We start from the raw sequence: 26,875 nt of genomic DNA, 5'->3' as shown, positions 1-26,875 counted from the left end.
CTTTGGACCAAACATTTTAACAGCTATATATATAATTTCAAAATTGTGTATATGCTCTTTGTAAGGCTCCTATTGCATGGATACCCAATAAAAAAAGGAATTTTTAAAAATGAGAATGAGTATTGTAATATCTTACCGCTAGCATTAGAATTTCCTCAATTGCTCTGATTGAATTTTAAAACCTTTCATGTTATTTGCTCAACCCCAGTAACTGAATAACGGATTATAGTTCAGCTAGTAATTAGGAAATTTGCCCATTACGCATCTCTGTTTTTCAAATGGCACTCAACATATAAACACATAAATTCTCTCATAACCTCAAATTAAGGTGCATTTTTAATTAGATACATGCAAATAGTTTATAAACTAATGCATACATGTTTGTAGACCATATTCAAAATGACCTTGAGGACCATTCCTTGGGCCATATCTGGAGGTAACCTATTCTCTTATTATGTATGCAAAATTTATTAGTCATTATATTCATACAGTATGTTTCCACGAGTATCTTTTACAAAAACATTCAATTATTATAGCAAGATAATCTAAAACTTTTATTATCAAGTTTCAGTGAACTAGAGAGTTAATGAATTGGGGATTAAGTTTTTTCAATGATGGTAACATAATCCAGTTGCTTTCCTAAGGAAAATCCTCATTAAGCTGAGAATTCTCCTGAGAGTATGAAAAGGCATGATAATAAGGGATAAGTATAAAAGTTCTCAACTTGACACAGGAATGCAATTTCAATCAGAGATATATTTATGATTCCTTCCTGAATGCATGTCTGTTTAGTTTGAAAGGCAAGTTCCAAATTTTTCTCTCAAATAGTTTTTTAAACATATTGTAAGAGTACTAGTCTTTTGTGTTTCTGATTAAAATTGAAAAACTTGAATTTCTTGCAGAAGTGAAATTCTTCTTTTTAAATGAATTAATTCCTTAGGAAATTCACTTGAAGTTTATGAAAGTATAGGGGGACTAATTCAATTTCAGCTGATAAAAACTGAGATGCTGAAATTTAACAGTATTCCAATATCCCTTTGAGAAGACCCACAAGATGGTTTAATAGCAGGAGTATTTGGGTAAATAAATTTTTAAATGTTTCGATGATAAAAACTTCCTTCATTAACCCCATGTGGTTTGGACTGAAATATATCAAAGCCTCTTTATCAAGAAAGCAAATTCCACAGAAATACCTGCATTATAATCTATTTTCATATAGAAACATATATTCACAAATCCTAACATCCTGACCCACTTGCCCAAAGACAACATATGATTAGGCAAAGTGGAAATACAACTAAAAAATACATTTGAAACCCAAGGTATAAAAAACTTCATTCATATTCCCAATTGAGTCATATTTCTTCAATAGCAGTGGGAGTATTAAGGATAATCAAGTTGGAAATGTTTGGATGAGAAAAGCTTTCACTATTGATCCCTTAATTGACCTAAATACATAAAAATAAGGTACTTTGGACTGATATACCTCAACACCTCCTTATCCAGAAGGATCATTCCACAGAAAGTAGTAAACTTCTTATCTCTATTATTGTGTAGAAAGAGATACTCCTAACTCCTAATTTACTCTCCCCACCAGACAGTCAGCAATACAATCCTCATAATGTTCAGCAAGAGCTGGGGAATACCCTTGCAGCATTTCAGCATTGATATATAAAGGCACGTCTATAGATGTCTACGTAATACTAATTAAATGCTGTGCATTTGAAGATGGATCTCTTTAGTATCTTCTTACTTTAAATGAAGTCATGCAACAATACGTTTTGCATCACATCAGGGTTGTTGATGAACTGCCAAACTTAACAGCACTCTTAATGAAAAATCCACCTTCACTGAAAAGCGTAGGTAAAAAATATATTCTCATAATGTCCTACACTATTCCTCTTTCATATCAACAACGTATCTAAATATTTACACGCAGTTGATTCATGCATAGGTCATCAAATGATTGGAACATTAAGTCATTGTAGCTACACTTAATTATATTCAAATGAATGATAGTCAAACAAAATTTTTCATAACTGTTAATTTTTATTCAAAGAAGTTTCACAAAACAGAAGAATGATGTCACAGTTTTACAAACTTGAAATTTATGTATTATAATGATCTTTGGTAGTGATAAAATTATTTGGAAGTTTTTTATCATTAAATAAACGTCATTATCTAAATTATGCATGTCATTCATACATTGCCTCTGTACTTCTTGGGAGAAGGATTTTTTTAATTCGAGCACTTTAGTTTTTTACTTGTTTCTAAGCCTGCCTTTATTCAATGATAAAGCTTGTTTTTAAAATTCTCACGAACATATCAACCTCATTTCTGCTTTCAAATGTATGTGGCCTTCAATAAGGCTCCGGTTATGAGCATGAGTGAATGAAATTGAATATAATTTACATTGCTCCCTGATCATTTTGCAGTGTGTGACTTCATGTGTGACTTGAGATTTCTTTTCCGAACGAATGCTTTAGAACAGACGTGGCACCTATGTGGTCTTTCTCCAGTGTGTCATCATATGCCTTTTAAGATCACTTTTCCAAGCAAATGATCTTGAGCATATCTCACACTTGAGACTTTTTTCTCTGGTGTGCATCAACAAATGCCTTTTAACATCACTATTCTGAGTAAATCCTTTAGAACAGATCTTGCACTGGTATGGCTTTACACCAGTATGTCTCAACAAGTGTATCTTTAGATGACTAATCCGAGCAAATAATCTTGAGCATATCTCACACTTGTGTCTCTTTTCACCAGTATGTGGTAACACATGCCTTTTAAGATCACTATTCTGAGTAAATCCTTTGGTACAGATCGTGCACTGGTATGGCTTTTCACCAGTATGAATCAACAAGTGTATCTTTAGATGACTATTCCGAGCAAATGCTCTTGAGCATATCTCACACTTGTGCCTCTTTTCATTCGTGTGTGTCAACATGTGCCTTTTTAGATAATAATAATGAGTAAATGCTCTTGAGCATATTTCACAACTATGTGGGTTTTCTTCAGTATGTTTCAAAATGTGCCTCATTAAATACTGCTTTTGAACATAACCTTTCAAACATATAGCACATTTAAATGGTCTTTCTGCATTATGTGATGACTCTTTGAGCGCAGGTAAAGTTTTGATGAAGTTTTGGGTGCAGAATTCACGTTGGAACTTCCTTTTCCCAGCATGCACCAAGTTGATGTGCCTTGCAAGGTCATTTTTTCTGTCAAATGCCTTTGAGCAAGAGTCACAATAGAATTTTGTTGCATTCCAAACATGCACATGCAAGACATGATCTTTGAGAAGGTCCCTTTGTGCAAATTCCTTGTAGCAGATTTGACAAGCATGCAATAAAATGCCTCCTGCATCTTTCCCTGCAACATCTTGTTTCTTACAATTATCTGAAAGATTTAAAGAAAAGTAATCTTATCAATGAAAAATTTTAGCTGCAATGAACAAGTTTTTTATCTCCAGATGACATTTAAACATTTATGTACATAAATTACTCCTATAATATAATTGTACTATGGCATGTGGGCTCATTTCAGATGATTTTCATTATGCCATCTTCAATAAAGCTAAAAGGCCAGGGACAAAGCACGTCATTATCTGATGCTGACCCAATAATGTATTCAGTTTTTTTCTCAGAAAGTCTGCTGAAAATATTTGTACTCAACACAAAAAGGTTAGCAGAATACCATTTAGCTTCTATAATACCTTTTTCAGAAGATATGGGCCAGGAAATTGTTTCCCTGAGTTGTTACAATCAAATCATCCATTGAAGTTCTATTTGAAACAAACAAATTAAAACACATATACTTGTTGCTCCATTCCCTGATTTTATAAAATCATGTTTAAGAATTATTTTCATGTTCCATTAAAATTATTTAATCTAAATGATGATTGAAAATTTTTAATGTCAAGAAATTAAATTATGACCCTTGCACAAGAGTTCACCAATTTACTTAACTGATGGCTTGTTTCAACCAGCTTGCACATTCCATGAGCACCTAATCGTTGACTTTAAACATACAAGTACAAAGAGATACGCAGTAAAATGAATTAGTTTTCTGGTGGTAAATTGACTTACATACATAAAAAAATTATCAAGAAAAGGGTTCAATGCCATCACGCATTACATTTCCACAATTGTTTACTTGGCATGAACAAATGCCTAGAAAATTAAATTTGTAAAAGGATTTTGAGAAGAAATAAGAATATTTCCTGTTTTAAATGAATGGAATCAGAGAAAAGACTGGTGTATAAAAAAGGGAAATTCATTTCCTAGGGAATAGATAATTAATTGAAATTAACTGTGTGGCTGTTTTTTACCCAAAGCACAAAGTCCAACAATAGAAGTTAAAATACCAAAATGACAATATTTAAGATGGGGACTAGGAGAATGAAAATCTTTATTGATTAATAAAATCCTCAATTCATTCATGGACAAATTACTAATCAGGTAAAATGGTCATTTTAGTAAGTGATAAAGTCATTTTCCTCAAATAATTTATGTTTCATACTAAATTTATTTATAACATCTATTTATTATGTGAAACTACTATTAGTATGGCAATCCCTGATTTCCAACTGAGACATGTGGTGCCCTTAAAATTATTTTTATACATAATTTTGATACAATTTATCCAAAAAAGACGTTTCACATTTCCTGGCATAACTTTTCATATAGTTGTCCTTTAGATTGCTAGAACTTTCTGCAGCAAATAAATTTTTCACAAGAAATTTAAGACAGAAAATGAAACCCCCACTTTAAGGTTCTGTAAAAAAAACGATTTAAAAACATATTTATCGCTTAAAAAGGAAATTTATTTTTAGGTTTATGGTCTGAAAACAAAGTTTATGGTGGTTTCTTTAAACAAAAAAAAGTATCAGTGTATAATATGTGACAAATCTGTTGGGTTTAAAAGAAAATTATAATAAAACAAGTTATTATTACGAAATGTAAGTGTCACAAAAAGTTCTGCTGAAAAGCAATTGCTAGCTGCTTGCTGGCTTTTGGCAAGATCTATTGTGAGGCACTTCTCTGTCATGACTATTTCAAATGCCAGCATTAATTGTGCTTTAATAAAAAAAGAATAAAAGAGTATCACCTTGTTTCAATCATGGGCAGATAATTCTGACTCAATTACATGGGCTATTAATTTAATTCTAAAGAATAAAATACATTAACTATAATATTCTTTTTCTTGATATATTTAAAATTTCACTACCTAGCAGTAGAAGTAAAGTAAGAGTTCTGCCCCAGAATTGTTTAAACAATATAAAAACGTTATTTAATAGTTTAAACAAAAGCGCAACGAAAAGGTGGCGTTGGTGTCGAAGTGAGAATTCAATTGTTAAACAAGAGAAGGTCTGAAGCGTCAGGTTAGTCATTTGTCAATATGTTATTTAAACGTGCAACAGGTGGCGTTTCAATTTTTAAACAAGAGAAGTGATTCGGTTGGGGGGGTCGGGGGGGATTGGGGGCATCTAGGTTTGTTGTACGAGGAAATATTGTTTTAAGTGATTTTTAGTTTTACGTGAGGAAATATTCACGAAACGCGAGGAAATTGATTTTTAGTTGTACGTAATATTCACGAAAAAATACGCGAGTAAATATTTTTTATTCACTTTGAAAGTTGTGATAGCAGTTTCCGGCAGCGCGAGGAAATATTTTTTATTCACGTTGCCGTGTTGGAAAAAAATACGCTAGTGATAGTGGTTTCCGGCAGCGAGGAAATATTTTTTATCCACGTTGCCGTGTTGGAAAAAAATAATTTTTCCTTAAGAGTACGAGAAGATTCCCGCGAGCGTCTATATTTACGATCTGTAATTATTGAGTCCTGAAAAGGACTTTTTTCCTATCAAATAGTCATCCTATCAGATATATCCTAGCAATCAATGAAACCATATCTCGATAAATAATAATTGTATTTTTCGTTATTAAGATATTTCAACCTATCAATTATTAACGGCTTTAATGCATCATCCGTTACTTTCGGGAAAATGTTACATTCATAATACCATTCGTATTGCAAACAAATGTTTTCCATAGCAGTGTGATCAGGATTATTCTTAGCCTTTTCTAAAATTTCCTCAAATATCTTGTCACCCCTTTCTTTTATTATTTGAATGTGCTCTTCAAGCTCCTTCCAGAGAGGAATCGAGCCCGTAATGGAGCAAGTGGCGCTATCACCGTCCATAGGTCCTTACTGCACAGCTTACAGGATATAAATGAATGGGATCGTTCCAAGACGCTCTACCTCATGCGTTAGAGTTCGGAGGGGAGGGGGATCGTTCCAAGACACCCTACCTCACGCGTTAGAGTTCGGAGGGGAGGGAAGAGGGGAGGGAAGAGGGGAGGGGTCGGGTAAAAAACTAATTGGATCGTCCCAAACAAGTCCCAAGACGCTCCGCCGCGAGCGCTTTGAGGGAGGAGGCATCAGGTGAAACTCAATGAAACTCAAGAGTGTGAAGACATATTCAATTTATTAAAAAAAAAAAATCATCCAGCAACATTGTCAAATACATGGTTAAATTTCCAAATTCAATTTATTGACAATCATTCAGCAACATTGTCAAATACATGGTTAAATTTCCAAATTCAATTTATTGACAATCAGCAACATTGTGAAATACATTGTTAAATAACCAATTCATTCACTAATCATCCCTCCTGTTCTTCTTCTTCACTGTATTCTTTCTCAGCTTCAAGTTTTAACAAGAGTTTGTATGGAGGGACATTATCCAGAATCCATTTTTTCAATTTTGAACAGTTTTTCACTGCACACGTGAACTTATCCGTCTCATGACACGCTAATGTGCACTGCCCATTGAATGGTTGCTTGTACTTTAATGGGTGAAGGGACTTCAAAGCGGGGGCCTCAAGAAATTTTTCAAGTTCATGTACATTGCGATGCAAAACTTGCGAAAGGAAGTTACATTTTTCCATTCCCTTGGCAAATAGATGGTCATACGCCCTAGTATTTTCTTCAAGGATTTTTTGCAGTTGATCATATGGAATATCTCCCGCATCAGCGGGTATTCCATGGTGGATGGTTTCTGCCCACCTATTTTCACTGTTATCATCCAAGTCAGGGGGAAGTTGGAACACCCACGACTTACGCCGGTCATGTTCCAAAGCCTCAATGGCTAGTTCCCTGACAATGAATTTGTTTGCCATACCAATTTTTTTCAGCAACAATGCTTGAAAGTCTATAATTAGTACTTTCTCCATGGCTGAAAAAAGTGAAAATTTAGTGCGGTTGGACATTATGTGGGAATCTAACCTTCAAGACGTTGGACTGTTCGTCACCGAAAGTGATGCACACCTTCTCGATGCCCGAATCTTTCAACGCTTGATTAATACCCTTCAAATGACTGACCACCAAATTAGCAGATTGGGTGGCCAAATCAAGGGCCGAATCTATCAGCTCAAAGGAGGTTGATAATATCTTCCAATCGCAAGCGTTAAAGGTTACGCGAGTTTTTTTATCTCCCAAATTTACGTGAGGCTTTCCAAAATACTTTACAAATTGGACGGATGAATCCACGTATGAAGGAATCACTAATGTTTCAAAATAGTCCGTGACGGATGCTGCGTAGTTTTCTAGGCTGGTCCACTGCTCGACGTTGAGTGTAACAGTTTTACTTGAAGATGTGATCTTAACACACGGAGCACCACTTTCAACCAACCAGCCGATGAACACGTTCTTGCTCTTTCCCAGCTTTAGCGATTTTCGTAGCAAGGGGTGCAATGATGGTGGATCGATGGAAGAGCTCCTCCTCCTCTTCTTCACCTCAGGCTTCTGCATTCTCAACTGATGAGCATGTTGCTTTCAATTCGACTTATATATCTGTAGACAGCCAGAGCAATCCTTTTTCATGGGTGGGGGGCCATCAATGCAAGAGCCCCCCTTGTTATAATGTTCATAACATAGACTGTACTCATTGTCACATTTTCCGAGTTGTCTAATTAACAAAAGGTGCACTTGCCGGGGGCGAAACACTTCCAAAAACGCCACGGGTAGATTTTTAATATGTTTTTCACTCAATAGGTTAACCTCACCACTCAAGGCAGCGCACACGCGTATCGCCTCGTTTATCTCATCCATGTGGAACGTTGAGGCTTCGGAAGCCAACTGCCGGATGCTCCTCTTATCTCAATCTAAATTAAGCCGCGGTCAAGCAGAGCACAGCACTTCTGAGACATGGGGTGACATCTTCTTTTTCTTCCATGCCGACCAAACTCTCGGAGGAAGTACTTTGCAAGAATACAGTCGTTAAGACTAGGTTTGCGATGAAATAGGGATGGGAAAAGGGAAATAGGTTGGCGAGTAATGGACTTGAAGAGTGTATACAGACAGCAATACTCCCCACAAAGATCTGATTTGTAATTTTGTAATCTTACTTTATTCGAAATCACGGTGAAAGGTTCCAGAAAGATAATTATATCCTCAATCAATGGAGGAAGGCCATAGGAGTCGAAATATTCGGCTCGATTTTCAGACACGTACACAGCAATCCAATGGGTCCCAGGCTTATATGAAGGGTCAAAATTAATTATGTAAATTCCTCGAGCTGCGCGACTAGGAAGTTGATCGGATGGAAAAACCCCTCTAAATTGGCGTCTAGTTCGGGAATCCCGCGTTAAAACATCTTCGATATCATCAGTCTGCATCTTGATTGCTACTTGACTCTATCAACGGAAGCAATCCTATTAAAATCGATCGTGATTTCGGAATTATACTCGGCATATGTAATTATAGTTACGGCATTAGGCAGAGGATTTTTAAATTTAGCTTCAAATCTCACATTACCCGCTATCGGTTTGGAGACGTGACTTTCTTCTCCGCTTCTATCAGGAGTTAGATCCCAGGCTAACACGGTGTAGCCGTGTTTGAACATGTTCAATGAGATTTGATTACCCCAATCACTGTGGTGTGCACCCAGAGCTGAATAAAGCTGACGGTAGGCACGTGATGCATAATTATTACTATCGCTATGGAAATTCATCTCCAATCCCCCCACGGGGTTTGGAGAGCCGTTCACGTGAATGCAACAATAATGCATCGAATAATGCTTAAAGCTAAACGGGTTTTTCACCTTTTTACCCTGAAAAGCGTCATCATCAACCATAAGTATTAATAAATTGGTGGGAATTTGACCTACAATTAAGTTCTCATTATTGATCATGGTCACGTTGGATGGCACTGTAAATGTTTTTACCTCTGTGCGCTTGTATGGGTATACGGCATCATACTGTCGTAACAGTTGTTCGTGAGAAAGTAAAACTGAAGGATTGATTTCATAGTGTGGAACGAATAGCGTGGCCTGAATAATTTTAAGAATTGAATTACCATTTTCCTTTTCTTTAATATAAAACGATGGTTTTGCCAAGGTCAGAACGACGTCTACGTCAACACCATTTATGAGATAGCGTGGTTGATTGAATAAATCAACGTGGAGTTTCCCCTCCAATTCAACAACATTACTATTAGCAAACCACCCCTTTCTCTTTTCAAATCCTGAGTTGTCAGCTGTTTGGGCATCCAAATCCCTTCCAGTATCCAGTACCCATCCGTCACACTCGAGATGGGTGCGTGAAGCATCTGTACCATAATTTAACAAGTTTTCTATGTAGGATCTATAGTGGTAATTGTCCGAGGAAGTAATTCGACTTTCATTGAAATATACATGACACTGCTCAAACAATGAATGCAAAAGATTATTAACCACTCCAGGTTGATCTACGTCAGTCGATTTATAATCTGCACCGTTGCTTTTGCACAGCTTTGCTTTAATATTCAAAACGATACCATTCAAATCTCTGTACCGGTCACCGCTATCTTTAATCGCGAATCTTAATTCTGTGGCGTTGTCAATAGATGCAATAGGTCTATAGGGTACGACTGTACATCCTAGCACACTCGATTGCAGACTAGGACGTTGAAATATGTCTAAACAATCTGGAATGTACTCTCTGTCTTCCATGATGTTATCACTTTGACTGCAAACCTTTCAATAAACCTATTGTTAGCAGTTACAACGTATTTATCCAAAATAAGCAATCATGATGTATTTATCCAAATACATCCTTAACACGTTTTCGGAGTTTCCTTGCATAATCATTCTTCTTCTTTTTATTCTTGCGCAAATTTCCACAGTTTCTTTTTTCGACCACCACCTGCTTGAGTCTTTTTTATTTTAGTACTTTTATATTTTATTCTAGTTCGCTTTGGAGCACGCAAACCTGCTCCGGCCATCCTACTTATCTTATCCTCCGCTTTCCTTTTCAAATTCTCTACCGCCTCCATCGATCTTGATTGAAAAGCTTCCTTGATTGGTGTCCCAGCACTGATATCTGATAACACTCTTATACCCGTATCCCTAGCCTCTCTCCCTACAGCCTTGATTCCTCCTGTGACTAATGGCTTTACCACTTTCCATAGTCCTCTGAAAAAATTCCCCAAGCCTCTACCTTTTTGTCTATAATGACTCGATCGATACACAGGACCAATATCCCCACCTCCAACCTGTGTAAAGTATCGCTTATATCGATCTACGTCCGACAACATCCTATCGATAACTGAAACACGATTACTCAGCATGTGTATTTATTGCCTTATAAAATGTAAAACGATTGTTGAAGGGTTTATGCTATCGGTAAATGGATACAGTTCACCCATCTTATTCAACAATTTAATTTCAACAGTGTCAAAGTCCTTTTTATCAAGATGCATATAATACGGCGAGGTGAATATTTGGTGGTTTCCGCGATCGCCCATGACTACACGCAAACACTTCGACATGACATCTCCAACCATTTGCGGTGCTAACACGTCTAGGTAGACAAACACCTGGCTCGTCAGACGCTCAGGTTCCTCGGGTATAACCGCCTCCATTTCTGAACTCTGTTTTCGTTTACGACTCCCATCTGGGGGGATACTGAGTTCCGCAAAGGTCCGCATGAATTGTATGTCAAATTCAGCCCTCGCAAATTCTGTGTTAATATCTACTCTGATCGTACTGAGAAGTTCATCAAGGGTGTATCTAGTAAACGATAGTGGTATTTTAACACCCCCTATATCTATGAACGTATAGGGACATTTTATCGAGGAGCGTTTAATTAATGGTATACTCCCAGACTCGAGAGAGAGTTTATTTTGAAACCAATTGTGTAGCTTGGTAATGTAATACCAATTTTGTTCAGATGGTATTGTTCTATTAATTGTTCTCAGCAAATCTGTCAGACTATACGTTCGAGCTTTCAAACTAATTACTACACCATCTGTTACTTCAACCTCAACGACGGGGCACGGAGGAGCTTCAAGTTTAAGCCTTGTGGAAGGTGGTTTTTCTTCCGGTTCCACTTTGACTTGTGATTCTTCCACAGGTTTATCTTCCGGGGGGGTCCACAGGAAGGTCAAGTTTGGGAAAATAAATTTCAGCTAAGTCTACTTTCCATGAATCCTCAGTGGCTATGCGCTGGGGTAATTTCACTCGAAAATTTGCTATTGTATTATCGGGGAAATATTTTCCGGAGCTATCGCTCAAAAGAAATAGGAAAAAATCTTCGGTCGTCATAATCTTTTCACGCCGCTGGCTCTGATCCAAGTGTTAAAATTATCACCGTACCCCGACCATTTAAAGAAGTATTCCAGGTTTTTACCCTTCCCTCTTCGTTTTAAAATATTTTCAATTTGATATTCTGTATCCGAACCGACTGATGTCTTGGAGAGTTCTTCAGCGTAAAAAGATCCTTCTATCCGTTCTCCATTCAGATCCTCTAATTTATAGGTTGGAATTGGCGTTCTATTAACTTTCCAAACTTTAAAGATTTCTCGGGAAAAATTTTATTCGTAAGCCTTTTTGAATGGTGTCCTCTCTTTTGATATGCGTACAAAATCACCGATGGAGAATTTGGGCCGTTTCCGAATGCTCCTCACTAAACGACGCGCGACCTTGAATGCGTTCTTATCATTCACTTTACTCGGAGGTACACCTATACTTGAATGTACACCATCGTTATATCCTTTCAATAGTTTCGGTAGCGCATCAACATAGTTCAAAGTGTTAAAGTAGGTAAAATATTTATACATACGACCCTTGAGTGTGCGATTGAAGCGTTCAACTATTGCAGCCTTGACATCTGGGTTGTTCGTTGTATAATAGTCAATTCCCTTATCACTAAGGAAACGTTTAAACTTCACATTAGAGAATTCACTCCCCTTGTCACTCTGAATTTTGTTAGGTTTTCTATCGGTTAATATTGTTCCAAAAGCGTTGATCACATTTTCGGCAGTCTTACTTTTGAGGGGGATTGCCCATGCATATTTGGAAAACAAATCAATCACTGTGAGAAGGTATGCATATCCATTATTGTATTTTTTCAACTTTCGCATATCGTTAAGGTCACACTGCCACGTCTCATCTATATATTCAGGAGTATATCTATTTCTGGGGAACGTCTTGCGTGCTTGTTTATGTAACGTGTAAGTATTCTGTCTTTCTAGCCATTCCCTCACACGTCTTTTGCTTATTTCCCTTCCAACACCATTCCAAAGTCTATCAACAGTGGAATAGCTAGCGGGGTTCACGGGGTCATAATATATAGAACTCAATCTAGCTTCTTCCAACGCGGAGCTCTTTTTACTTTTCTTAGACGGTCTTTGATGGGTGTGATCGGACGCAATTCGTCTTCCTCTTCCAACTTGGCTGTTTTCGCAAAATCGTCCAGAACTCTTTCCATATTTCCCGCTCGTCGTTTTAACATTTTTGTCCATGATTTACCAATCCTACGTTCAGCTTTCAAAAGATTCCTACCGTGTGTTGTCGTCTTGACACTCCCTTTTTTGTTCCCTTCCAAATTTTTCCTATCTTCGTCTACATATGTTATAGAAATGGGGTCATTCATGCTGTTTACAGCTCCTAAATACGAATCTAAAACCCTACGGTAGTGGTGCCATTTTTTCGAATCATCCATTTTCGTACTAAGCACTTTTTGCATTCCCTCGTCTAATCTTGATACATCCCGCCTCAATCGCTGTTTTTTAAGCGTTTGCGGCTCGATAAGGAACATTCTTTTTAAGCTCATCCTAACAGGTTACCAAGGACACTACTCAAAAGAGATCCCAAAAGGACTGGTAAAAAACCTCCCTTCTGTTTCAATAATTGACGCTTTTTCTTGATGGATACGTTAGAACAGCTCAATTTACGAAGAGTTTCCTTATAGGGGGTCAACCTTTTCTTCACTAGTCCACTTATTTTGTGATTCCCATTTATTGTATTTAGACAGCACTCGCAAACAGCTTTTATACCATCCTCGTTTACAGACTCAATAATTGATTTTCGCAACTTTGGATTGGCAGTTTTTAATAGCCTTATGAGATGTCTGTGCCGCTTCAATCTCTTCATAATTTTTTACATACGTTGGAACAAACACGGAAGTTACTTCTCCCGGAAATATTTGTGTCCTGAAACGCACTCGATCGTCCGTCTCTTGTGAGAGGTCGAGGGCTAAGTAAGTATACGGTTCGGAAGTCACGTCTTTATAAACCCTCAGCAGTTCACTGGGATGCTCCGGATAAACCTGTGCTGCAAGAAACCGAAACTGTGACCTATCTCGTGGATTTTTGAAAACTATTATATATTTAGCGTTGAGGGAAATATTACGAGCCTGAGGACTTTGGTAAAAAACATTTTGAGTAATAAGGATGACGGATATATTTGAATGATGTGAACCACGTGTGAAGAGCTCGCTGACTCCCTTGTTATAACAGTCGTGCATTAAATCGTCTATTACGTAAAGGGTTGATATCTTTCGTGGATTATCAAACTTTGGCACTTCGTATTGAAACTCCACACCTTTCAGCTCCTTATCAGGTTTGCTTTGACGATTGCAACACCATATTGTTTTTTCGATTTTTCCATCAACCATTTCCTTTAAATTCTCTAGAAATCTTATTACGAATGTTGTTTTTCCACAACATGATGGACCAGCACAAATACATGTAAATGGATGCTTCCACAGCAACGTCGGATACATCACTAGTTACAATTAAGAGTGACCCACTGAGTTTATACATTACCTTCCAACTTCGCGACGATGCCTTTTAACTCATCGACTACATTTGATAGAGTTGATTCCTTTGCGCATTGAATTCCGAAGAGTGATAGACTACTTGGACCTGCGTTTCGTAGTGTCTTATTGAATTCACTATATTCATAGTAATTGTCTCCTTTGAAAAAGTATATGAATCCATTCGTATACCTAAAGGCTGAACTGATATTCGCAGGTATGGGTGGGAAATTTGTGCTCAAATATTTAAACTCCTTTGGCTCGAAGCTACACTCATCCATTTCTACGACGAAAACATCGCTGTAAAACAAATAAGTTCTGCCAGAGTACGTATTTAAAGCCCCTTGAATAATTGCACTACGAGGGAGGCGCACATCTTCTAACCTTTTCGGAAAGCCCTGAATAAGTGCTAAGCTTTCATAATGGAACATGTAAATTCGATGTTGTATGAAAATAACAATTTCGCCCGACGGTCTGCGGTATATAGCATCAATTTTTTTAATATCTGATGGGAGAAAAGGAAGCCAATCAGTGATAACTTGAGCTTTTGGCAACTCGTCATTCAAATTAATCAAATCTATCATCCAAAATAGTCTACCACTGAATACATACATGATGTGATCAATTATAAGCAGGTTATCAATTTCCTTAATGGCGCATAAAGAAGTTTCCTCCTTCCCTTCTTCACCACCTTCATCCCCAGCCGGCTCTTTCCTTTCACGATTCCTATCATTTTCAGGTTTCCCATACAAGCTTTGTATCGCCAGTATGTCATCTTCCTTTAACGACAATGACGCTTCGTGCGAATAAATCGAATACATAATAGCTTCCTTGTCTCTAGAATGGGAAATTCCTAAACTATGTCCAATTTCGTGAAGCAGCACCTTGTATAAATTAGCAAATTCAATCGAGTGATTCATATCCTTCTTCAAGTACCAGTTCTCAGCTTGATCGATATGTATCTCTAATGGGTGGCTCTCAACGGTTGGTAATTCAGCGTGGGCCAAGATTTTACCATGTCCGTCTAAAGGAAAAGGGCATATACCCCTCTTAGCATAATACCTATGCTTATCCATAGCATTCACTATTGTTATATCAGGTCTAACAGTGTCGTGTCTGAAAATTAAATTAGTCACTTCACTCCACGCATCGAAAGCCGCTTCTGCCAACTTCACGTGTGCTGCAGTAGCCAATGGGTAATGCCAAGTAATGTCATTCTTACCCCACTTGTGGTGTGAAACAGTGAAGCTAATGTCATCCTCAACGCCACAGCGGGGAGCTTTTGTCAAATTCAATGTCTCCTCATTCACTATCCCATTTGCTGTCAAATTGTAATATTCCTGGAATAGCTTGAGAGATTTCTCAAAGCTCTCCTCTGATATATTTCGTATTTCGTTTTCACTTACGTCCAGGTAGCCATATTGTTGTAAATATTCTGCGACGCACATGTCTATATCACCCCTAATTGGATAATATAAAGTCGTCAAAATTAACGCGAGAGTCCACATTGTGACCTTTACAGGAGCTAACTCTCAAATAAGTTCCTTTTCTTTCCTTCATGTAAATTTAAAGAGATTACTACTCTAATCAAATCAATCACCATCAAATGCATCATCATAGCTTCTCTTCCTTAAAAGTTTGTCATGACCCCAAGCAATGGTATTCACTCCATCATCACATATGTACCTCTTATCATCATCAGAGCTCAAAGCTGTTTTATTTATTTCAACTGTACACAACTGATGTTTCTGTGATCTAATCAGAGACATCTTTCTGAAGGCTGGAGCATTTTCACGCAAACAAGTAACGTAATCATTGAATGTGATCGATCTATCTACGGTAGCCTTTTTAACTCCCTTGGCCCGTTTTCCCTCATATTGACCCTGCAAACGATAAGAATACAGTTTACTTCTGAGCCCTACAAAATGAGTAATTATCTTACCTCCACACTCATCCTTCATCTTCCCGATCACTTTTTCATTTATTTTCGAATAGCACGAGTGGTTTGAGGGGTAATTGGATGTATCGTATAGGGAAATGCTCTTTTGAATATCAGAATAAAAATCCTTAGTTTTCAGCTCTAGAATATAGCTATCTGTATCCATATATAACAATTTTACATCGTTATTATTATAGTTTACTTTAATATGACTATAAAAAAAATCATACATAAGCACTTTCGAAATATCAAGAACTGCCTGTCCTATGTACAAAGGTTTATTCATTTTTATACTGCTATACCTTTTATGAACAGCCACTAGATTTTCTGCAAAATTAGTTCTATCGAGAAAAAATGAACTGCAGATTAATTTATCTAATCGTTTTTCTCTATTTACCAATTCTATATCTTTATACTTCCGTACATTCTGTATTGTTTTACCAAAGACACTATTGTTAAATAGTTTGAATAGGTCCCGATCAAACTCGGTCGTTGCAAGTCTCCGTTTCTTTGAATTAATGTCAATATATGGCTTCATCCAAGGGGATTGATCAAATTCAATTATTCTATGTATCTTTTTCAATTTAAGACCTGCTGCTAACGCCTGTTTTAACGATCTGTAATGTATGACGTATCGTTCTTTGTCGTACAGTGTAGTTAATAATTTAGGGTACCTACCATTCGGTGGGATTTTCTTTTCTGCACATAACGGTAGGTCTGAATGAAAATCATGGAGTTCTTTAGGATATTCTAGATCCACCTCCAATACATATCCCTTGGGAGAATCGTCTGGGATTACGGTGACGTCAAGTGGGTCTACCCATCGAAAACCACCCATGGGAAGGGGGGCTGATAACCCTGCGGCATATAAATTATTAAAATCGACATAAACAATAAATGTTGACTCATGTGAAGGATTAAAATCTTCCATGTACTTATTGTTGGCCTCAGCGTAACGCTTTGTGCACTGACTGATACCTCCCCGTATTCCTTTTTCCATCATTAGAATCATATCATAGTCCGTTAGCAGCTCTAGTGTGACCCCTGTATATTTAAGCATGGCGTCAAAGGAGAGTCCTGGAAGGGTGAAATACCACGCGGGATCGAGTTCATACATCGACATGCAAACATCTCTAAAATTCTCAAACACGTCCGCCAGTATCAGTACATCGGTTTTCAAATACAAGTCTGAATAGTCACCCAACGTCTTGCACTCAAATTCGGACCACACAGTTTTAGCGAACGAATAATCATCGTCTGTAATATTACCCTCTGTTAGAGTACTATAAAAGCATTCTTTTGATGGAAGGCTGCTCTCGTTTAATTTTTCCCATGAATCTACATACTCGTATGGAAATACTCCCTTTCGCGTGATTCTCTCAGTTTTTTCTTTAAAAATGTGTGCCGTTTGCTTGAATTTATCCTTAGGAAGAATATCGGCTAATCTAGATAGTGACGTGCTCAAAAATCTAAAACTATCAAGGAACCGATATGAGAAATTGGAATCGACGTTTTTCGAGAAAGAGATATACTTTTCCTCAGTATTTGGGATACATGTAATTTTCATAGAATCACATCCTAGGTGCGGTACAATGAGGTGTGCGTCATAATTAGACAGATTATGGATGAACACTGGTAAAAATTTTGGATTTTTACAGTTTACATTACATGCATAGTGAGCAGCACCCCTGAACTTGCCTGACAAGTGACAATGATCTCTCACTCTATCTTCGCCCAGTGAATATCCGCAAATATGACAAATAGTAGCTTTTTCAAAAGCATTAATTTCCTCATCACTCATTTTCAATAGGGGTTTACTGTTTTTGTATACTCCTTGCACAAAAAGTGACATTTCTTTAAGCTTTTCGAGAAATACTTCAACAGCGTTTTTACCCCTATAGAGAATAGGCTCAAAAAATTCACCAGTGCTTGAAACCATAAGCAGACAAAAGGACATAACTTCATGTTGCTGGCGCTTTTGAGTATATGAATGATCATCCTGTGGAAAACAGCTGGAAACCTTTGGTAGAACACATTCAAAGTCCGCATATGCCACGTAAGGAAGTCTGATTTTATGTGAAAAATTTTTGAATTTTAAATAAGCATCATTTCCTTCCGGTAGAATTATTCTAGAGGGGGAATTCAGCTTGCAATCAATTTTATGTCTTTCGAGGGATTCACTCGAAGTGGAATGCTTGAAACAAGCCTTGCATATCTTTACCCCATTGTTATTTTTCGTCAATTGTGAATGTACCAATTTATCAAAATTTTTAATCCAGCAATAATGAGAATTCTCACCCTCAACGATGTATAGAAGATCAAAATGATCATTTAGTTCATCTGCAACAACTTTAATGGGATACACATTATTTTTTTCATCTAATCCGAATACGTTAATGGAAATCTTATTCCTTCTTTCAAATATTGGAATTTTACGAATATCTACTGGATAATCGATACAATCCCAATCGTAGCCATTTTGAAATTCTAGCGTGTTATATTTACGAACTCGTTCTGGATGATTTTCCACATATTTTGACCAAATCGCATACTTAAAGCAAAATTTGTCACTGTTCTGAACGTTAATTACACTATGCGTGCACATTATTTTATGTGGAACCTTAATGAAAGATGACCCTCTTAGAGGTTTATATCGATTTATTCTCAATTCTAACCCTAAGATTTCAGCAAGTGACCACCCAGAACCTCTCGATGAACTTTCAGATTTCTCTTTCAAAATTTTTGCGAATAATTCTTCCGAAATTTGACCAATATCATCCGCTTCAAAAACCCTAACATTTTTTGTTTTAAAACATCGCTCCTGTCGCTCTTCATCTTTCTGGAATATAGCCTTTACCATTATGTTAATTTTTAGTGCTGTGTTTTGCAAAGAGTTCCGAATTTTATCAATCAATACATTTTTTATCCGATCCAAGAAACTAACCAAGTCTGTATACACTCCCAATCCAGGACTCACCCAAAAGGTTTTCAATCGGCCACGGACAGCGGACTCCAATTGTACTATTGCTGGTCCTCCACCTCCTCCAGATTGCTGGCCACGTAGAGCATGTCTAAGATGCACTTGGGACATCTCATGGGCGGCTAGGTACCGGGGTCTATAGTACACATAACACGTTTCACAAAGAACAAAATCCTCCATGATCACTCTAATTTTACTGGTATTTTTCCACGAGAGCTTTTCACTTTATACACGTCTTACTGCTTTGGAGGCTCTTGGTGTTATCACGAGAGAGTTCTCATACTCTGAGAGGGAAGTGGCGCTTCCGCTCATCCGAGAGGGATGGGAAGGGGAGGGACTCGTGTGGAGAAAGTTTTGAGGAAGGGGCGTTTCCGTTATGGATATAAGGACGTTTATGGATTGGGATCTTTAAAATAATACGTCGAGGTAAATTTAATATTATTTTATTTTTATTAAATTATTTTTTTTAATTACAGACATATTTTCCCCCCAAGCATTTGCATTAAACTTGACTATATCATCAAGTGTTAATTTGAAATGCTTGGGGAGATAAATCTTCCTCTGCATCCCTGCAAACATCACAGTTGCCTGTAACGTATCCCCGTACCTAGTTGTCACGATCTCTAACTTTTCTACGGGGTATTCAGCACCCTCTGCCAGATCCTCCTTCGTTAGATACTCCGCCTCCCTCTGCATATGGATGAGCATTTCCTTCACAGAACCCATCTAGCAAAAATAGGTGAAAAATAAATAAATATTCAAGACCCAATTTCAATTAGTTATGATAAATGCATATTTCTAATTCGAAAGTGAATATACTTACTCTCACTCAGGCAGTTGTGTTCGTTCGTTTAGTAGTCTCAAGCTTGCAGTCTCTCTTCGAGTTAGTTACTGGTGTAGTTTCAGACTCGTTCTCCGTCCCTCAAGCACGTCTCCTCGCTTTTTCAATAATGAGAACTTATGCCCCCTAAGTGCTCCTATTTATATCAGCAAATTCAATGGTTACACAATCGCTTCCTCACAGTTCTAAACTGAAACGCAACATCCTGGGAGATAATTAAAATTCCAATGAATAATAATCTGTTTACTAAAACACAACATCCTGAGAGACAATTAAAATTCCAACGAATAATAATATGTTTACTCCATCCTACGTTAATTTAAATGGACTAATCATTTATCTACCACACAAGTCCCCACATCCGCACCATGATTGAAATTCGCTAGGCTATCTGTGTTAATTAAAATTTTAACTATGCAGTTCCCACGGATTATCATTCCAGCGTGTGCCTGAGTTAATTAAAATTTTAATTATGTAGCTCATCCATCCTCATAGCAACGTCTGAAGCATGAGATAATTACTATTGATATCACTTGACACGTGTGGACGAAACTTTCGACACTCAACCTCACGCGAGCTCATTTTTAAGTTATCGCAGAATGGCTTCACAAGCTATACTGTATGCATGCGTGAGATATACTCTGTTCAACGTTCACGGACGATTCATACGAAAAGCATTACGAATAATTACTTCTCGACTCGTGTGCGTGTGCCGTAACTGCTTCCGTAATTTGAATGCTCCATATATATCTATGGTTCATGTACATGAATTACAACGTAATAATAGCATTCGTCCTTACATTGAGTGCGAACTCTGTAAGAAGGAACCACACTTCAATGTTCAACCTGCTATAGACTGTCAGAGGTGTGTACGATCAATCCCGAGCAGTGTTAAGTTTGCTGAGCTAACAGTACTTCCTGGCTGTGACTCGAGTGACGAGGAATTTGATAGCGACAACTTATCCATCGGTTCCGTGGATACCATTGATTGCGACTCCACCTCGTCAGAGTTCGAAGCGTTTGTGTAGGTTGACAAGTGTACGTCCCGGAAGATTTGTAACACCATGAATTCATCTGAACCGTTGTATTCGTGTGTAAGATATAAGCTTTATCGTGTTCATGCCAATTTCTTACGGAGAAAATTACGGGGAGTGTATCCCGGCCTCGAGGGATTGAGATTTGGAACTGTATGTAAGACTTGCTTTTCCTTTTTGAGTGTAGCCCCTCTAGCTGTTGTTTATACTCATGAGCTTATTAATTCTAACGGTGACCTCCATCATGCGCAAGTCTGTGATATATGCGCTGATTATCCACCTTTAAAATGGAGGTCTATTAATGAGTGTCGTAGGTGTCGTCTCTCTATACCATTGAAAGATGAGTACACTGTTACAACTGGCCCACCAGGTAATGAATATAATATTTGGGATGAGGACAAGTGACTTAAGTAATTGGAAATTTAACCATCTATTTGATAATATTGTGACACATGTATTTTGGCAATATTGTTGAAGATGATGAGTGACTTTCTGGGTTGGAAATATAACAAGCCATTTGGCCATATGTATTTATGTATAGAAATTTAACCATGTATTTGTCAATTGGATGATTTTCAATAAATTGAATATGTCATAACGCTCAGGGTTTCATTGAGTTTCACCTGATGCCTGATGCTTTTTGTTAATAACAATTAAATAACGCTATGACGTAAATATATATTGCAGGAATCTTCTCGTACTCTTAAGGAAAAATTATTTTTTTCCAACACGGCAACGTGAATAAAAAATATTTCCCCGCTGCCGGAAACCGCAATTTTTTTTTTTTTCGTGAATAAAAAATATTTCCTCGCGCTGCCGGAAACTGCTATCACAACTTTCAAAGTGAATAAAAAATATTTCCTCGCGTATTTTTTCGTGAATATTACGTACAACTAAAAATCAATTTCCTCGCGTTTCGTGAATATTTCCTCACGTAAAACTAAAAATCACTTAATACAATATTTCCTCGTACAACAAACCCAGATGCCCCCAATCCCCCCCGACCCCCCAACCGAATCACTTCTCTTGTTTAAAAATTGAAACGCCACCTGTTGCACGTTTAAATAACATATTGACAAATGACTAACCTGACGCTTCAGACCTTCTCTTGTTTAACAATTGAATTCTCACTTCGACACCAATGCCACCTTTTCGTTGCGCTTTTGTTTAAACTATTAAATAACGTTTTTATATTGTTTAAACAATTCTGGGGCAGAACTCTTACTTTACTTCTACTCCTAGCAATGAAATAAATGTAGGACCAATTGGCGAAATTATAACCTCAAAGTGACCAAGATAAGTGTATATTAACCCTCTTAGTGTGGCTGGGATTTCAGGGGTATTAGTGAGAAGTGCGAAGTTTAATTTAAGAAAATGTGTCGCCTTAGAAAAAAAAAACATTATGAAGTTATTTGTTTAGATATCCATATGCAGTTTTTTTAATTTAAAATATAATAATAAAGTTAATAATGATGTAGTGCATTTACATCATCTGAATAATGAATGTAATTATTATAGTATCATAAATTTGAAGAATATTTTTTGAGCAATAATATTTTGATTTTTAGACACAAAAGAAATTTTTTTAAAGACATTTTGCAATTAAACTAAGATATTTATATATAATAAAGAATCGAAAAGACGTGTAGAAAATATTATAGATAATTAAAGAGAAACCAGTGAATTGCAAATTTTTTTGTCAGCCTCTGCATAGTTTGATTTTGTTGAAAAGGCTTACCTTACTGTTGTCAAAATGGGACTTTTACCCTTTCCTTGAGACTGCGGCAATGTGCTTACAATCTAAAGGCAGAAAAAACCAAGTTCTAACTCACAGAGAACTGCTGACAATGTAATCCATTAAACAGGGCACAATTGATTAGATAGGATGGACGGCAAGAGAAACCAAAATGAATACAAAGCAGTGGTCTCATTTCCACCATCTCAATAAAGTCTTAATAAGCAGGTATATATCAATACGACGACCCAACAACACATTCAAGAGATTACAGATGAAAACAGATTAGTAGCCTTTCAGTGTCTTTTCATAGTGGAAAGACCACTCAGGAAAAAAAAAACGAGCAAACAATTAGGCAGAGCTTCCCGACATGTACAAAACTGAACGAAAAATTATAATAGGAATTATAGTATTTTAAAAGCATTTAAAATTGCTAATAAAAAATTAAAAAATTGGTTATGTAGTTCTAGCAAATTCAACCTATTGATAGCACCAAAACCATAAATTATTAAAGAAAAAACCATAAGTTACAATTATTTAAACAAAATCCTACGCAAGAGCCAATATATCGGCCTGCCGCAATTTTCACCAGGGATACAAAAGCTGATATATCAGCCCACTGCACTAAGATGAGCATGGCAAAATAACTCATTAGGACCTTAGAATTAAAAATATGTTAGTAGCTACTAAACTTACTTTTAGCTGCAATAATATCTATAACAGTAGGGATAATATTTTTAATTTTTTGTGACTTCATGTTACATCATTATTTGGCGCTCTGGTTCAATTATGAAATTAGATAGATAGATAGATAGATAGATAGATAGATAGTGGTCTTTATTTGGGCGAAATTGAGACCAAATGGTCCCTTCTTTATTAAGAGCTTTAGAAATTAGGAACTATGAAAAGATATGGCATAATTCCAGGCTAAAATATCTCTTGAGTACAGGATGTGAAATATAATATATTAAGGTGCTAACTTTTTAAAAGGTAATTATTTCTCACAAGGACTTTGCTAAGGACTAAGATGTTAATTCCCAAAAAAAAACTAGAAACTAAATAAGCAAAGAGGATATATAAAATTAAGAATGTAAGCCATTTCTATAAAAGGACAATATCTCAAACTATTGTTTTATACATTTGAAAAAATTACATCATTAAGGAATTATAAACAAAGCTAAAAAAATACTGAAACCGCAAATTTTGGATCTGCACAACTAATAAATAATTGGCATTGACAACTATGGCATGATAATAAGGCTCTTCTTAAACAAAAGGATTCAGACTTCTTTTATGGAAAACGGTGGATTTTTTGTGTGAATGCACTTACAGGGTCAGTAAAATAGGTATCAGGACTGCCTTGCTGTAGTCCAAATACAGCAGTGGATAGGTGTGTGACTTGTAGGCTTAGTAGAGGATATCCCCAAAAATAATAAATATTAGTTTAATTGGCTCTGTGCATGTATTGAGAAAGATGGTGGATATTAGTTATGACTGATTTTTTTTTGTTTTCATGAAAGAAATTAGTGTATATGGGAGCAATGCTCTAGTTCCAGGTCTTAAATTTGGAGTCCTGGAACTAATTAAAGAGGCTTATGCAAATGATGTCTTAAGCCTGAGAAGTTTTTAAGTAGCAAAAAATGTATAAGAAAGCGTGACAACTTAATAAAGATAAAGGCCAGGTAAGTTACCTCATGACCACTGCAACTGATTCTGAGCTGTCAAAAATGAAACTATTTCTCACTCTGCTATGCATTTAATAACCTCCCTAGTTAGTAAAGAATCCAGCCTATTGGGCGGAACCAACATTAATAATTAATGAAGATCTTGTGTTAAGGGAGGTATGGGCAAAGGTGGTTGCAAGAGTCTTGAGCAAGGAACAAAAATAGAAAGAAACTGCTGACATAATTTGCCATTGCAATGCTCTTATAAGCCCTGAAATGGCTCTACTGTCCCTTTTCTTGTATTTGAAACAAAAAGGCAGATAAAAATATAACAATTATACTCCAATCTAACAGTTCAAGTACTGATGACAAATGCTGAAACAATATTCTAGAAAATGATTTTCAGTAGACTTTTGACGAGTGGAAGATAAACCAACATGTATAGGTATATTGATGCAGGATGAACAAATTTTCAATTTTTTTAGGTACCTGTAAGGATAACATCATTGGCTTCTGATTTTTAGAGGCAACGATGATACTTATTATGTATGGATCCTACTTAATTTTATACCCAAAATCCCTAAAGTGAATAATTAAAGGTTAAATATTCAAAACAAAAAAATTGGAATACCTTTTAAAAAACGTTTCTACAAATTAAGACCATAGTAAATAAACCTGGAGTTAAATTGATCAGTGTACTAAAACCTTGACAAAGGAAACTTCCGAACTGAGGAAGAATATTCAACAATTCCATTTATAATCATGGCCAAAAGGGGTAGAGATCCTTAACTGTTAGTATAAAATGTAAAAAAGGCAACCATGGAATATTTGTGGTTCAACATATGTATCAGATTGGTACTTAAATTATTAAAGTTTGAAAACAAGAGGGACTTAGAAAATAACAACCAGCAGCAGTGAAATGAAATCTATTATATGCATTTTATTTTGTTAATTTTTAGGATTTTTGCCCTGTCAATTCCTGAAAGAGAGCATTTTATTTTGCAAAGTCTTTTGCAGTTGTTCTTGGGATCATAACCAAAAGGAAAGAGAGTAAGGCAATCAATAACTTACAGGATGATCAGTTTAGGTATAGGAAGGGGGAGGTACATGTAATGTCATTGCAGCAATGAGATTTTTAATCAAAAGGAATAAAGAACATGACCACAAGATATAATGCCAAAAAAAGGAATAGATTAGAGGGAAATGAGGCTAATCTGCTACCTGTTCATGTCCAAGACTGCTCAGGTGCGAGTGGAAAACGGGGAGTCAGGATGGGCAGTGTTAGGAAGAGGTGTAAGGCAGGGTTGCCCATTATCACCATTGCTGTTCAACATGTATGCAGAGGAAATGAATAAGAAGGCATGGGAAGAACTGGAGGTAGGAATGAAAGTGGGTGGGGAATTCATAAAATCAGTTAGGATTGCTGATGACCAAGCTTTAGTTTGTCAGTCAGCCAAGGGGCTGCAAGCATTGCTTAGTAAATTGGCAATTCGGTACAACAGGTATGAGATGAGAATCAATATTGATAAAACAAAGAATATGCAATTTTCTAGGATGAAAAAGCTTAGGTTAACATTAAAATAGGGAGGCAAAAACAAGAGCTGGAAAAACAATTTATGTATCTCAGTATTCATTGGACCAACACAGTAAAAGTAATAGGGACATAAGGATAGGAATTGCTTTAGGCAAAGGGACGTTGAGGAAGGACATTATGAAAAGATTCTTTAGGAAACTTTGATATGGAGGATAGCTATATACAGTGCAGAAACGTGGTCATTGAAGCAGGAGGATAGACATTGACTGAAGGATTTTTAAATGTTGGTGTGAAGAAGAATGGAGGAAGTAAAATGGACAGAAAAGAAAACAAATGAGGAAGTACTTGGTATAGAACACAAAGAAAAAGGTTTGCTTGGAGATATCTTATGGAGGCAGGAAATGTTTCTGAAGGGGGTATTGACTTGCAGCTGGATGTTGAAGACTAATGGAGGGTAGAATGTTAGGCAAATGAGGAAAGAGAAGGAACAGAATAGGGATGTTAGACTGGATGATGGGAGGAAGAAGGAACTCAGAGCTGAAGAGGGACCTGATATAGCGTAGAATGTTGTATTTTGCTAGGGGTGGAAATTATTTAATTAGTGTTTATGTCTATCCATAAACCTACATTGACCGGTAGATTACCTGATAATAATAATTATGTTACAGGTTTATTCTGATTTAAATATTTTCCCATCAATTTTTGTAATTAGTCATAATATTGTATCTGACGTTTTCAGTATTTCTAAAATATTCAAAATGCAAAAGTAAGACAACTGAGTCTCCAGCTCCCCTCACCTTGTGTCTTCAACTGATCTGATGTAACTCCGCCCATCTCCTGCAAAGTATTGTCATCACATTCTTCCTTATTGTCTACTTCTTCATCAGAGGATAAATGCAATTCTAAATCTTCTAAATCATCCTGAAAAATATCAACATAACCAATGCAGATTGTATCCATGTAAAACATTAATAAAATGCCCAAAAAACTTTCAAACCTAATCTATAAAATTACACAAGGTTTAAAATTATACATTTCGATTTAAATTAATAATTACCGAGCATTTG

The 26,875-nt window shown here is 36.6% G+C and overlaps 1 protein-coding gene across 1 annotated transcript in view; it reads right to left on the bottom strand.

Annotated features, from left to right (window-relative positions):
• Window positions 1-2,047: 2,047 nt before the first annotated feature.
• LOC139693218 (zinc finger protein OZF-like) overlaps window positions 2,048-26,875 on the bottom strand; it is a 98,760-nt gene continuing 73,932 nt past the window's right edge. The window contains exons 5-6 of the mRNA XM_071591322.1: window positions 26,606-26,729; window positions 2,048-3,402 (exon numbers count right to left, since the gene is read on the bottom strand). Of these exons, the coding sequence (XP_071447423.1) occupies window positions 2,501-3,402; window positions 26,606-26,729 (1,026 nt within the window). The 3' untranslated portion in view covers window positions 2,048-2,500. The remainder of the gene's footprint in view (window positions 3,403-26,605; window positions 26,730-26,875) is intronic.

This window comes from Hetaerina americana, unplaced genomic scaffold (genome assembly GCF_022747635.1).
Source record: "Hetaerina americana unplaced genomic scaffold, ioHetAmer1.1.p SCAF_45, whole genome shotgun sequence".
Taxonomy (NCBI): Eukaryota; Metazoa; Arthropoda; class Insecta; order Odonata; family Calopterygidae; genus Hetaerina; species Hetaerina americana.
This window is presented reverse-complemented; position numbering and strand designations above follow the sequence as displayed.